Source organism: Mesoplodon mirus (genome assembly GCF_964341445.2).
Source record: "Mesoplodon mirus genome assembly, chromosome: 2".
NCBI lineage: Eukaryota > Metazoa > Chordata > Mammalia > Artiodactyla > Ziphiidae > Mesoplodon > Mesoplodon mirus.
Window position 1 is genome coordinate 50,047,806 of NC_138977.1, and position 15,575 is coordinate 50,063,380.

At 38.9% G+C, this 15,575-nt stretch overlaps 1 protein-coding gene across 1 annotated transcript in view; it reads left to right on the plus strand.

Moving 5' to 3' along the window:
* Nucleotides 1–2,399: 2,399 nt before the first annotated feature.
* The window catches only part of GC (GC vitamin D binding protein), a 36,875-nt gene continuing 23,699 nt past the window's right edge, over nucleotides 2,400–15,575 (plus strand). Inside the window, exon 1 of the mRNA XM_082629375.1 lies at nucleotides 2,400–2,598. Within this exon, the coding sequence (XP_082485501.1) occupies nucleotides 2,541–2,598 (58 nt within the window). The 5' untranslated portion in view covers nucleotides 2,400–2,540. The remainder of the gene's footprint in view (nucleotides 2,599–15,575) is intronic.

The window sequence follows — 15,575 nt, forward strand, 5'->3', positions numbered from 1 at the left end:
TTGGTCTTTTATATCTTTTCCCCCCCATTGGACTTACTAGAGTAGTGATGGCAAGATGAGATGTCTCAATTAAGCCAATTATTTCTTTCCAACATAATGACGGTGAGCTATCAACTTGTAAAAGAATTAAAGGAGAGTTATATAAATAAGACTGAGAGAAGGTTCATGTATTTAGCTATTAGCACATGAGTGCTGATTTTCAGTTGGAAAAAGGTAAACTCAGCCAAGAGAATGCATTTGGCAGCTTGTGTAGAGATTTCTCAGGAGGACCTAAATGAGATGTTGCAACTCTTGCTACATGTAGTTTATCATTAAACAAAAGTGGTAGATGTTATTGCAAAATCAGAGATAAAGTTATAATTGTTTTTTAAATGAAAGAACAGGCTCATCTTAAACTGTAACAAAATTAATGGGAAACAATCCAGTATATCTTTGAATGAACTAATCATCAGAAGATGAAATACTGTTAAATACAAAACTCTATAAAAATGGATATGTGTATTATCTTTAAAATGGAAACTATAATGTGTTAATAATGTTTCTGAGTTCTGGGCTTCTTAGTTATTTTTAAGTGTTTTGGCACTTAAGATAACACTTGATTATTAGTTCCACTTGATTATTTGGCACTTCCAAATAATCTATACTAAGATTAAAACACACTTTTAAATTAACTTGCAAAGTAAACTAAGAGTTTAGCCAAAGGAAAAGTTTAGAAGACTTGTAGTAGGAAGGAAGTTCATCTTTTTTTTTTTTTTTTTTTCTGGTATGGGGGCCTCTCACTGTTTTGGCCTCTCCTGTTGCGGAGTACAGGCTCCGGACGCACAGGCTCAGCGGCCATGGCTTTGCGGCATGTGGGATCTTCCCGGACCGGGGCACGAACCCGTATCCCCTGCATCGGCAGGCGGACTCTCAACCACTGCACCACAAGGGAGGCCCAAAAGTTCATCTTTGAACAGCATATAGTTGGTCCTTGAACAGTAAGGCTATCTTCCCATATTGCCCCTAGCACTATTTAGAGTATATTTTAGTCTCCTCTAGCATGTGAATTTCCATTGGCTTTATAGAGATATCTGCTTTAATCTTGCTTAGTTATCCTTTTCCAACTACCTGGACTGTATTTTCTGAACTTAACACTCAACAATTTTCAATATAGGTGGAGAATCTTACTAAAAATGTAACTGCTTATGCAATTTGAGATTTTGATGGAATCTGACTATGCAGTTAATCCTTAGCTACTAAATTGATATCAGAATTCTTTACCACTTATCTGTGATGGTCCTAAACTCATAATACAAGCTGGCTTCAAGATTTTCCACCGAGTTCTAGGCCTCATTAGTTTCAATAACCTCAGATATTATAAATTTGGAGAGCCAGTGAAAAGTGGGGGCAATAACTAGAATAAGAGCAATAGTTAACATTAATGCATGCTACCATGTGTTTGTTATTATGGTAAACCTTGCACAGTATCTTAATTAAGTTCACAACACTCTTGTAACAAAAGTATTAGAAGTTATCATCATTTTGCATAGGAGAGAGATGATTTTCCAAGGTTATATAGCCGATAAGAGCTGAGTAGGGATTTGATTCCAGAGCTGGTGTACCCAACCCTTATCTGACCCTGTTTCCTGAAAAGATGACTACTGCAAGAACGAGATGCTGACCTGTTTCCAATGATGGAATGAATGACAACTACCTGTGCCTTTCTGGGCAAGCCATAGAATCTCTGGGGTTTAGTTCCTTCTTCTGTAAAATGAAGATGGTGGATTCTGCATTCTACAAGGCCAACTGTATACTCTCAAGTTATATTATCCTAAAATATACTAGTTGTATAGTATTAGTAAAAAGAACTTTAAATTAGCTATGGGGAGTCCAAGATTTGCCACTAACTTTTGTGATTTCAAGGGTTATTTTTAATATGTATGTCAGTGCTTTAGAAATATATATGTGTAATATAGCACATAAATATAAAGTACTATCCCAATCATCTTCAATAAAATATATAGCATTAAAATTATGGATTTGAGCAATTGGGATAAATTGGGTTCTCACTTTTTTTGCCCTTATTAAACATCTAGTCTGTGATATTTTAAGATAATCTTTATTTGTAGTAGGTTTAAACAAAGAGACACCTCCAAGTTTCCATTTATACACATGAGAAGGGTAGGGAATGTCCAAAGACAACACAGAAAGAGGGAGGGAAAATGTGCCCATAAATATGTTAGATAAGCTTTAGCAAAAAGCAGAAGTGGGGGGGAAATCTATATATACCGACTCTTTTGCAGTTTGACAAAGTTAATGATTAAAATCTCCTAGATTTTCCACTACTTTTTCCCCAGGTTGTCTATTTGCCTTGATTGATGATATTTTATCTCTTGTGGCCCAAGGATGACTGCCCTTCCTTCCATGTAGAGATTAATAATTGATTAGCTCACAGTCAGGAATCTTATTAGTAAAAGGGAATTGGTTACTTTTGGATGCTATTTTTTTTAACTGGGTAACATACAGGAGACGGGGGTGCTACAGGACTTGCTGGCAGAAAAATGAAGAGGATCCTGGTTTTCCTGCTTGCTGTAGCATTTGTGCATGCTCTAGAGAGAGGTAAGGAATCAAAGGGGGGTTAATCTGAGCTCAAATGCCACATAGAGTGTTCAATTAGAATAGCCAAGAAGTCACGATAAGAATCTCATGAAAGAAAGAAAAACTATATAATTTGTCGCTTATCTTTCCCTGTTTTCTTGATAACCAAGATCTAAAAAAATGGTTCAAAATTAGAATATTTTTATTTGTTAAAGGAGAACGCAAATGGAGTCTGTGATCCATCACTGAGCTTTGTTTTTCAGACTTCAAATATTCATTGCCATTGAGAGTACAATATACCATATCAATGATGAAGTCAACAGATTTCTTTGATCTTCTTCAAGGAATCCTCTATATGTAATATTTGAAAATGCATTATAGTTTCTAAAATATCTCACATAAAAGAATTCATTAGCTAAGAAATATGACTACCAAGGTCTCTGAGCTATATTTTTCATTAAGTTCATTCATCAAATGGTGTCTTCGTCTTTGAGCAGTATACAACTTTATAAGTTCCCAAGCTGCGAAATTCATAATCAGTTCCAATTTACTTTCTGGCTGATTCTTTAATGCTTATAAAAGGAATCTGCATTCATCCGGCTTCAAAAATTAAAATTTTCATGTAGTGCTGCCAGTTAACTGCTTTACCCAAGTCTTACATTAATACTCATATTAATAATATTTAACCAGTAGAATAAAATGCGTGTATCCCAGGAATCAATAGTTATTAACGATGACAAGAATAACCTTACTCCTGACCTTATTTTTTTTACATTCATTTTTTTAAATACCTCATTTTTGTCATTCAAATTATTTTAAATTTTGTCTTATTCATGTCCCTTCCAAGACGTCTGAATAGCCCAGGTCCCAAGGAACCCTGAAAGCTTACTCCTTCACCCATGGTTTCCCTGTGGCAGATCTGAACCTGAAAAGTCCTCCTCAAGTAGGTTCAGATCTGGATTTTCAAAACACAGAAAGTCCAGTAATGGTTATGTCCTGGGATTATATGTGGATGCCATAATGTGCCATTTTGAACTACTGACTCAGTAAATGTACACTGGCTTCACTTCAAAGAATTACAGTGCTTTGGAGAATAACAGTATTCTGCAACCTCTATTTCAACATCCTTTAGCATTCTCTCAGCCTCTGATGAAACAGATGCTAAAAACTTCAAGTAAGCTCCCTCGAAGGTCTGAACTTCACAATGAACTAGATTACCTATGTGCCATAGGTCAGATCATGACTCCTGAGACATAAAGTACAATTACCTACATAATAAATGTCCAATACTTGGGGACAGTAGTCCTGACCCATCAGTCCTCTGTTCTGTAATACCTGAGCATAACCCAAATACCAAGTCAGTGTTTTACCTGGAAGCTAGGTGTGCTCACTCCTGGCAGGAAGTGTACAGATTGAAAGAGTTGAGAGGAACTTTGGATGCTGGAGGATTGGTTTGGGTTGCAGTTCTCTGCCTAGTTCTACAGAGCTGACCAACCACCCACAGCATTTGTCTAGAGACTCTTTTCCAAGGTGTATTTCCTTCAAGACTCATTTTGGAAAGATGTTTCTAGGGCCAAACATATTTAAGAAATAAGCCAGACATTAGTCTTTCTTGGTTGGTTCATAATCAATGTTTTTGTTGTTCTAAGAGTTCTGAGAAATCAAAACAAGATAATTTAACTTTATTCAATACAATAAAGTTTCCCAAACACATGGGCTCTTTCCTAAAATGCCTATATCCCACGGAAGCAGTCTTTGGAAAACCTCAGTTCTAAAGTGGATACAATATGAACGTTAGCTCCAGTCAGGCTCATCCTCTTCTATCAAATGGCATTGGGGATTCAGTTCACAAGCCCTTGGGTACATCTTGAGAGAGAAGGGCTTACCAAATATGCCAAATCTAAATGATATTATAATATCCACTTTAGCTACCCTGTGAGAGGCAAGAAAGTTATGTTTCCAATTGCCTCCACTTGGCTTCTTTACTCAAAACTGAAATGGATAAAGCACTAATCTAAATCATATCTTTCCCTCTTCCCAAGAAACAAGAAGGCTACTGATACTGCTACACAATTACCAAAGAAATAATGCTACAGGAAGCAAAGCACTGCTGTTTAGAAGAGCTATTGGCAAGAACATTTTCCTTTTGCTTTAAGCATTTCATTCTCGGCATAATTTTATTAAACATGGTATCAAATAGCAAGAAGAAAGTCAATTCCCCTTGAGGTGGGGAGGAAGCTGTATTTCTCCTTCTCCCACTTACTTGTCGAAACAGCCCTAAAACAATGTGGTTCATCCCAATCTTCCAAACCACCACTGAATCACTGTTTCTCTTTTCTACAAGTTGCCACCCCTTCATCAGGAGCCATGTGAAAAACAAAATTGTCCTCAGTTTGATTCAGGAACATAGCTGTACAGAATGCTAAAGAGAAGTAATTTAGAATAAGAAGATATTCTATTGATACTTTCCCAGATATGTCTGTATATGCTCTCTGCAAAATAAGCATAATTTTATGCTTATTTTGGTGCTTAGTCACTTCCTCAGGTGACTGAGGAGGCAACAGGATTTGAGATCTACATGATGAAAAGAAGACAGCCATGCAAATATCTAGAAGTATGTTTCAAGCTGAGGAACTCAGGTGCAAATGTCCTGAGCTAGGAACAAATACGGCCTGATCCAAGTTCACAAAGCACCCAGAGTAAAAGCATTAAAGAGGCTTAGCTGAGAAGGCAAAGGAGGAAAGGAGGAAGAGCTGAAGTCAAAGAGGTAGCTAACTTCATCATCAAAAGCAATGTTAGGGCTTCCCTGGTGGCGCAGTGGTTGAGAGTCTCCCTGCCAGTGCAGGGGACATGGGTTCGTGCCCCGGTCCGGGAAGATCCCACATGCCACGGAGCGGCTGGGCCCGTGAGCCATGGCCGCTGAGCCTGCACGTCTGGAGCCTGTGCTCCACAACGGGAGAGGCCACAACAGTGAGAAGCCTGCGTACAGCAAAAAAAAAAAAAAAAAAAAAAAAAAAAAAGTAATGTTAACCTAATAGCAAAATTATGCTTCATTGCTATGAGGTGCAATGCCAGTATGAATTCACCATCACATATGGGGTATGGGGATGAGTAGGCATACTTTAAAAGGCCACAAGTTTGAAGATGATGAAAGAAGATGAAGAAATCCTTAAAAGGAACTGATTACCTTCCCCCTAGTATCTATGGTCACTTAACTTCTTTATTCTGCCCACTCTACCCTCCTCTCTATTTTCCCCCCAGTTCACTCTGTTTCAGCCACACTGGCCTCCACACTAGCTCCCACTCTCTGTATTCTGCACCCCAGGGATCTGCATTAGCTCCTCACTCATCTTAGAACATGGATCCCCTCTGTCTGCTCCAAGTTCACATACAGAGAAGACTTCCCTGACCAATCTACCTCAAATAGCACCTACTACTCCATTTTTCTCTATTCTCTTACCCTGTTTTTGTTTTGTTTTATTTTGCTTTTATTTTTAGCACTCATCACCTTATTACCAGCTGTTCATTTGTTTATTGTAATGAAAGTAAGATGTAGAATGTAAGCTCCATGAATTGAAGGACTTTTTGTTCCCTGCTGGAATTCTGTTTTAGAACACTACTTGCCATATATTATATGTAGTAGTTTTTTTGTGTGTAAAATCACAAAACCAAGGTTATTAGAGTACCTACCTCATAAGGTAGTTTTGAGTATTTAAGGAAAATTAAATATCAACTAGGACACATAATATATATCCTGGAAGGAGTAAACTTTAAGTCTTTTGTTATTTTCATTATAAGTTTTATATATAGTATCCACTGTGAAGCATTGGCACTAGATTTTATCCACTGAATAAAATAGCTAATAGTTTATTTACAATATGTTAACATGTTCAAAATCTTTCAGATAGATTTATGTCATCCTTTCAACACCGTGATGAGCTCAGTACTATTATCCCCATTTTATAAATGGGGAAAACTGAGGAAAAGAGGGGTTAAGTAACTTATCCAAAGTAACTGAGCTAGTAAGTGTCAGGATCAGAATTTTACATCAATTCACTGGGTTTACAAAGACAGTCACTCAAAATCACTGCTTTGCTGCCTCTCATGAGACACATACCTGAAATACTTTCACTAATCTTAGTATAAGTGTAAGAGAGAACCAATCATTGACACCAATTTAGGGGGAAGCAAGTGAAATTCATTCTGTCCACCACGGTCATCCATAACTGATCCAAATCCCAGTTCATCCCTATTCCATGAAACCAGCTCTGTCTTCTAACTTCCTGTTTTCCTGGCACTATCACCTCTAAATCATTTATGTTCAATCCTGTAGAGCACTGTTGGATTTTATTTTATTCATTTTTGTTATCAGTATCCAATCATTTCTATATTCTATAAATTTCAGCCCTAAAATATGTCAGCCTTGTACCGAACCTCCTCAGTGTTCCCTTCCGTCTGTCTCCTTTACCCCCTGCATAGATCTAGTTCTCAAAGCCTGGGAACACTGGCTCTTTTGTCTACTACATTTCCACTTTCTTTTTCTTTCTTTTTTTTTTTTTTTTTGCGGTATGCGGGCTTCTCACTGCTGTGGCCTCTCCCGTTGCGGAGCACAGGCTCCGGATGCACAGGCTCCACGGCATGTGGGATCTTCCCGGGCCGGGGCACGAACCCGTGTCCCCTGCATCGGCAGGCGGACGCTGAACCACTGCGCCACCAGGGAAGCCCTCCACCTTCTTATACTGTCCTTGTGCAGGCCCTTATTAACGTTTACCCAACTATCGTAATGGCTTCCCTAACCAAATCTCTACCTCCCATCCCTTCCCCAATCAACTCATATTAAAATACAATGCAAAACTTGACATAACGTGGTAAGTGGAGTCCAAAAATGAAATACATAAAAATTAGGATCACTTTTGGGAGGTAAATGAAATACTAGGGGTGAACATGTATAGCTGACTGGTGCGATTCTAGCTGTCAGACTGTCTGATACAAACCCACCCCAATTCTGGTCTCTGTTTGGAGTCATGTGACGGTGGGTACAACCAAAAATGTTGACATCCTAATGCTTGGAATCTGCTAAGAGGTTAGCTCACATCACAAAGGGGAATTAAGGTTTCAGACAGAATAAAGGTCGCTAGTCAGCAGACCTTAAAGTAGAAAAACAATGCTGAACTATATGAGTGAGACCAATGTAATCACAAAAAGGGAGCAAAACAGAATCAGTCAGAGGATGATGTCGCTAAAGAGAAAAGGCACAAAGAGACACGAAGTTGCCAGCTTTGAAGATGGAGGAAGGAGGCCTTGAGCCTAGAATCCTAGGCCACCTCTAGAAGTTGGAGTAGGCAAGGATATGGATTCTCCCTTAGAGCATCCAGAAAGAACACAATCCTTCTGACACCTTGATTTTAGCCCAGAGAGACCTGTGTCAGTCTACCCAGTAGAAATGTAAAGCAGTAGTTTAAGCCACTGAATTTGAATTACTGAATTACAGTAGCAATAGAAACCTAATACTGTAGGTTTCTGGGTTCTGTGATAGGCTGGGACTTCCCCAAGGAAAGGATCATTGAGTGAAAGCATCTCACTGTTGATAGACTATAATCTCATTGGTCAGATCCAGGGAGAATCGGCCAGGAGATAACTGGGGTACATGTTAACTCATTTCCATGCTTCCTGGGAGTTTTCTATTTTTATCTTCTCTTCCATTTCCTTCTGACCAGAAAGTAATTTAGCCTACTGTCTGAGAGAAGGACTGGAGCAAGTCATATGGGATCCTTATCACAAGGGCATATAGGTATCATCACTGGATTGTACTATTAGAAGAGTTGCTAACATTCATTATGTTTTTACCATGTTAGGCAGGAGATGTGCTAGGCATTTTTACATAGACTAACATATTTCACAGAACAGCCTTAATAACAAGGTACTATTTCACTTAGATCCCAAGATTACTCTTCCTTGAGTACAGCTCTGAGTTGGTCATTCCTCTCCATGAATGTATTTCAATAGATACCCCATTACCTTAAAAAATAAGTAAAACTTTGGTGATCAAGTTTTCTAGTATTTAATTCCACTGCTTCAGTTTTATTGGATTACTCATTCTCCAGATATGACTGGTGATTTTCTAACTTCGGATATTTCTTCATGTTCTCTCCACTTAAAATTCCTCTCCCAATTCACTTATCCCTGTTAAAATCCTGCCCATCATTCGTGGTCCACTTCAAGTAATAGTTCCTTTCATGAGGTTTTCTAAAAGCTCTCTTCCATTCCATGGGTTCATATGCTTTGTTTCAATCTCTTCCATGGCAATGATCACGACTGTTGCTATTGGTGTTGTATTCTTATTCTTATCTCTACTATCAGACCTCAGTTCCTTAAATATTGGTGGCTTTCAAGTTTCTTGTATGTGCTTTATCATGTTATTTATTCTTATATTGTTTTAAAAACTAAGCCCTGTAATGCATTCCAAGTTTCCAATTCAGGATACCAAAGACACCACCCTCACTCATGCCAAAGGTGGGAGAGGGAAACTTGCTCCCTTATCTTCACCTCTGCAAAAGCATTTGTTGATGACAAGGTGCTCAACTGGTGAAGGAAAAGCAAGGTGGAATGAGATGTGTGGAGGAAGAATGCCTCCTCTGGGACTTTGGTGAGTGTAGCATCTATATGGGCTACCACCCGTGTTGAAACCAAAGGCATCAAATTTGAGTGAGTCTATGAGGCCATCCTCTATGGCAATTTTAGTATCGGGGCAACTGACCCATTGCCCCTATATCTTCTACTGGTTTCGAATTTTCAACATCTGAAATATTCCACTGATGGCGTCCTAAGAAGTACAGTTAATTTCCTCTAGATAGTTAATCTATAGATGTCATGCAGAACTCTAGGTTTACTTTCCATTGATGTAAGCTCAAAATTGCACCCCTGCTTGCAAACATCAATATGAAACCAGATCAATGCTTTATATAATAGTGATTTAAAATGTCAATGGAAATGAGACACAAAAAGCCTGAAAAGTGAAATAAAAGTACTAATTTGAATACCACTTCTTCGTTGACAATGTTTTTAATGACATATCAGCAGTTTTCTTTAGTTCCAATAATCAGGGCAACTTCCTAAACCAGCCCAACAATATTTAATTTCTCAACTAAAACCACTGCTCTGAATATCTAGCCCACCTAGTTTGAACAAATACTACAAACCATATTCTTTAAGTTAAAAAAAAACACACTAATACACTGACCTTTTCTGACATAGATGAGTCTGTCAGTGCAGAATGGAAATAAAATGTCAAGGAAATAAAATTTCAAAAATATAAATGCCCAACAGTTCTGAAAGCCCATGATTCTCAGAATAGGAAAATAACAACGTAAGACAGTTCCTAGCATCCTGTATAAGCGTTTTTATTCAACTCAACATATATAGGGTCCAACCATTGCTCCCGGTATACAAACAGCTTTTCTAGAGGACCAAACTGGTTTTAGAGAATAATTATAACAATAGTTAAAGCATTCAAAATACCCTTTTTAGTAAAGTTTGTACCATAACAATGAGTATCCTATTGTCTATCCCCACTAGATTAAAAGTTCCATAAGGGCAAGGATGTGTCTATTTTGCTCTTTATTGTATATTCAATACTGAACCCAATGCCTGGCATAGAGTAAGTCTTCAAGACATGCCTGTTGCATGTATGAATGAGTATTGTCAGCTGTGTTAGGAGAGGAGAGATGCATGAAGCAGTAAAGATTTCCCCAAAGTAAACCAAATGCTTTCAAAAGTCCAGAATTAGGCACAACTGACCAGAATGTTTCACAATACAGACAGAAAAGGGACATGCTGTTGCAAAAAGCAACAATTCTGTTAACGACATTTGTAAACATTGAGTGTTTAGGGGTCACAATGTGAAAATGATTTCGCCAGTGTCACTAAGATTATGCCAATATTTACTAGCGCCGTATCAAAGTCCAGACTGCCCTCTTCATAACCACATGGCACATTAAAGAACAGAGTTTGTCATTTACAATTCATTTGATATAGGATTTAATTATATAAATGAAAGTGAGTTCAACTGGTGTGAAAACATTAAGCAGTACTCCATGGAATAGGGAATTGATTTAGAACAATCTCATGGCAAATTAAGTTCAGTATTTGTTACGTTTGAAAGATGAGAAAGTGGTTAACATACTCGCTTAACCAGTTCAGCTCCAGGTCTTCTCTTTGAATAAATGAATAGATGAATTTTATTATTTTTTTCTTTTTTGCGGTACACGGGCCTCTTACTGTTGTGGCCTCTCCCGTTGCGGAGCACGGGCTCCGGATGTGCAGGCCCAGTGGCCGTGGCTCACAGGCCCAGCCGCTCCACAGCATATGGGATCTTCCCGGACCGGGGCACGAACCCCTGTCCCCTGCATCGGCAGGCGGACTCTCAACCAGTGCGCCACCAGGGAAGCCCTAGATAAATTTTTTTTAATCAGAAGTATTTCAGGTAATCTACCTGAAAAATACATGGTGCAACGGCTTCCTCTACAGGTTACTTTTGTAAGAGCAGTTTTACCCTCATATTTTAATTCTGAATTTCTTCAATGCCTATTTGGGCTTTTTCCCTTGCTTCTGTTTTGCCCAAGACTGAATATTCCAGCAAAAATGGTTCCAAAACCATTTAAAGTCTTGTGTAGTTGATCTAGTTTCCCAGTTTTCTGTCATTGCATTCTAACTAAAGCAGCACCTAACACCCATGGATTCCAATGTGTTTCTGTGCAATCTCAGTTGTTTAAATAGCTTTAACTAAATCAGGAGATAAACTGTAGTCTCCACTTATACCATATTCACATGCACTCACGTTCTCAACACACTGAATGAAACTCTTTCTTAATGAAGTGAGAAATCTGGAAAGTTAGAACAAAATAGTTTTTTAAATGTGCAGAGGTGCCCCCATTGAATGCAGGCTCTCATTTTGCATGGTCACAATAAAACAGAAGTGACCTCTGCAGTTTTATAGGGATAGTTTATTAAGCAAAGCTATTTCCTTTGCATTAAGAACAAAGGAGTTATTTGGGTATTTTTTGTGGCTTGAAACCATAAGCTTTGGGAGAAAAAACATTCTGTATAATTTCTTACTGTTTCTAAAAGGGGTGATTTTGTAAGCTTTTAGAAGTGATCTCAAAGATCATGAGGATACGATTGTGTACTAAATTCAGGAGTCTAATACATACCGTTATTTAAACTCCATTTGAATATTTTAAGGACAAAACAAACTCACTTCAAAAAGCTGTTCGGGGGCTTCCCTGGTGGCGCAGTGGTTGAGAATCTGCCTGCTAATGCAGGGGACACGGGTTCGAGCCCTGGTCTGGGAGGATCCCACATGCCACGGAGCAACTAGGCCCGTGAGCCACAGCTACTGAGCCTGCGCGTCTGGAGCCTGTGCTCCGCAACGAGAGGCCGCGATAGTGAAAGGCCCGCGCACCGCGATGAAGAGTGGCCCCCGCTTGCCACAACTAGAGAAAGCCCTCGCACAGAAACGAAGACCCAACGCAGCAAAAATAAATAAATAAATTACTAAAAAAAAAAACTCCTACCCCCAACATCTTCAAAAAAAAAAAAAAAAAAAAAAAAGCTGTTCGGGCTTCCCTGGTGGCGCAGTGGTTGAGAGTCCGCCTGCCGATGGAGGGGACACAGGTTCGTGCCCCGGTCCGGAAAGATCCCACATGCCGTGGAGCGGCTGGGCCAGTGAGCCATGGCTGCTGAGCCTGCACATACAGAGCCTGTGCTCCGCAACGGGAGAGGCCACAACAGTGAGAGGCCCGCGTACCGCAAAAAAAAAAAAAAAAAAAAAAAAAAAAAAAATGCTGTTCATCATTTCAGCTATTAATTAGCCACAGCTATAAAGTTCTCTCACTCTGAACTAAAATCCACTGCCAGCCATTTTCCCCAGTTCTACCCAGGAGCAACAAAAACTCCACTGACATCCTACTACTACATCTTCTCACTTATAGGAAGACAGCTCTACCCTAAATTTTTTCCATCTGGGCCCTAATCTTCAGTCCCACTGAATACCATTAATGATTAACAGAAAATTTCTGCCTTATTTTGACCATCTGAAACTGTGACAATATCCAACCTTGTAAACAAGTCAATAAATTACAGAAAATGTACTAGATATGAAGGTTCTCAGTCAATAGAGTATAAAAAGCCACTATCAATCCTACTGTCTTGTCTAGTTTACAAGATAATGTGAGATTTGATGATGCAGGTTTATCCACCTTTTTTGTGATTTTGATAGTATTTGAGTTGGTCCCTTATTACAAAATGCCGCTTAAGAAGGCCTTTGTTCCTCAATTCTGACTTCTCACCTTAGTTATATGCATTGAACAGTCCACCTGAAAGACGTAGGGTACAACAGCTTCCTCTACAGGCAATTTTCACTGAAATCAAGCATTTTTAACATTAATTCTAACAAATCCCAAAGAGAATCTTTTTATTTTTTATATTTTTAATTTTTTTGGCTGTGTTGGGTCTTCTTTGCTGCATGCAGACTTTCTCTAGTTGCAGGAGGCTACGCTTCATTGTGGTGTGCGGGTTTCTCACTGTGGTGGCTACTCTTGCTGCGGAGCACGGGCTCTAGGCACGTGGGCTTCAGTAGTTGTGGCTCACGGGCACTCTAGAGCGCAGGCTCAGTAGTTGTGGCGCACAGGTTTTGTTGCTCCACGGCATGTGGGATCTTCCCGGACCAGGGATCGAACCCATGTCCCCTGCATTGGCGGTGGATTCTTAACCACTGCGCCACTAGGGAAGTCCCGAGAATCTTTTTAAAAGGAAAAAAAGGGGTTCCCTGGTGGCGCAGTGGTTGAGAGTCCACCTGCCGATGCAGGGGACACGGGTTCGTGCCCTGGTCCGGGAAGATCCCGCATGCCGCGGAGTGGCTGGGCCTGTGAGCCATGGCCGCTGAGCCTGTGTGTCCGGAGCCTGTGCTCCGCAATGGGAGAGGCCACAACAGTGAGAGGCCCGTGTATCGCAAAAAAAATAAACAATAACAAAACAAAACAGAAAACAACAACAACAAAATCTTCCCCAGCCAGTATCCAACCACTACCACCTCCACTCCAAACCATAAAACAAGAATTTCTACATATAAGCAATATCATATGATATAAAATAGACGACTAATAAAGACCTACTGTATAGCACAAGAAACTCTACTCAGTACTCTGTAATGGCCTATATGAAAAAAGAATCTTAAAGAGTGGATATATGTATAACAGAATCACTTTGCTGTACACCTGAAACACAACATTTTAAATCAACTATACTCCAATTTAAAAAAAAGAATTCCTACTCTACCTTATGTATATTCATGGGCTGTTCATATTTTCTATTTCTTCCTGGTTCCGTCTTGGAAGGTTATACCTTTCTAAGAACTTGTGCATTTCTTCCAGGTTGTCCATTTTATTGGCATAGAGTTGCATTTAGCAGTCTCTTAAGATGCTTTGTATTTCTGAGGTATCCACTGTAACTTCTCCTTTTTCATTTCTGATTTTATTGATTTGAGTCTTCTCCCTCTTTTCCTTGATGAGTCTGGCTAAAGGTTTATCAATTTTGTTTACAGTCAAAGGATCAGCTTTTAGTTTTATTGATCTTTGCTATTGTTTTGTTTCTATTTCATTTATTTCTGCTCTGATTTTTGATTTCTTTCCTTCTGCTAATTTTGGGTTTTGTTTATTCTTCTTTCTCTACTTCCTTGAGGTGTAATGTTAGATGGTTTATTTGGAATTTTTCTTGTTTCTTGAGGTAGGCTTGTATTGCTATAAACTTCCCTCTTAGAACTGCTTTTGATGCATCCCAAGGGTTTTGGACCATTGTGTTTTCATTGTAATTTGTCTCTAGGTATTTTTTGATTTCCTCTTTGATTTCTTCAGGACCTCTTGGTTATTTAGTAACGTATTATTTAGCCTCAATGTATTTGTGTTTTTCACATTTTTTTCCCCTGTAGTTGATTTCTAGTCTCATAGCATTGTGGTCAGAAAAGATGCTTGATATGCTTGATATCAATTTTCTTAAATTTACTAAGGCTTTATTTGTGACCCAAGATGTGATCTATCCTGGAGAATGTTCCATGTGCACTTGTGAACTGTAATCTGCTGTTTTTGGATGGAATGTCCTATAAATATCAATTAACTCTATCCAGTCTGTTGTGTCATTCAAAAGCTTGTGTTTCCTTATTAATTTTCTGTCTGGATGATCTGTCCATTGGGGTAAGTGAGGTGTTAAAGTCCCCCACTATTACTGTGTTACTGTCAATTTCCTCTTATAACTGTTAGCAGTTGCCTTATGTATTGAGGTGCTCCTATGTTGGGTGCATATATATTTATAATTCTTATATCTTCTTGGATTGATCCCTTGATCATTATGTAGTGTCCTTCCCTTTTCTCTTGTAATAGTCTTTATTTTAAAGCCTATTTTATCTGATGTGAGTATTGCTACTCCAGCTTTCTTTTCATTTCCATTTGCATGGAATATCTTTTTCTATCCCCTCACTTTTAGTCTGTATGTGTCCCTAGGTATGAAGTGGGTCTCTTGTAGACAGCACATATATGGGTCTTGTTTTTGTATCCATTCAGCAAGCCCGTGTCTTTTGGTTGGAGCATCTAATCCATTCACATTTATGGTAATTATCAATATGTATGTTCCTATTACCCTTTTCTTAATTGTTATGGGTTTGTTTTTGTAGGTCATTTTCTTCTCTTGTGTTTCCCACTTAGAGAAGTTCCTTTAGCATTCATTGTAGTGCTGGTTTGGTGGTGTTGATTTCTCTTAACTTTTGCTTGTGCGTAAAACTTTTGATTTCTCTGTCGAATTTGAATGAGATCCTTGCTGGGTAGGGTAATCTTGGTTGTAGGTTCTTCCTTGTCATCACTTTAAACATACCATGACACTCCCTTCTGGCTTGTAGATTTTCTGCTGAGAAATCAGCTGTTAACCTTATGGGAGTTCCCTTGTATGTTGTC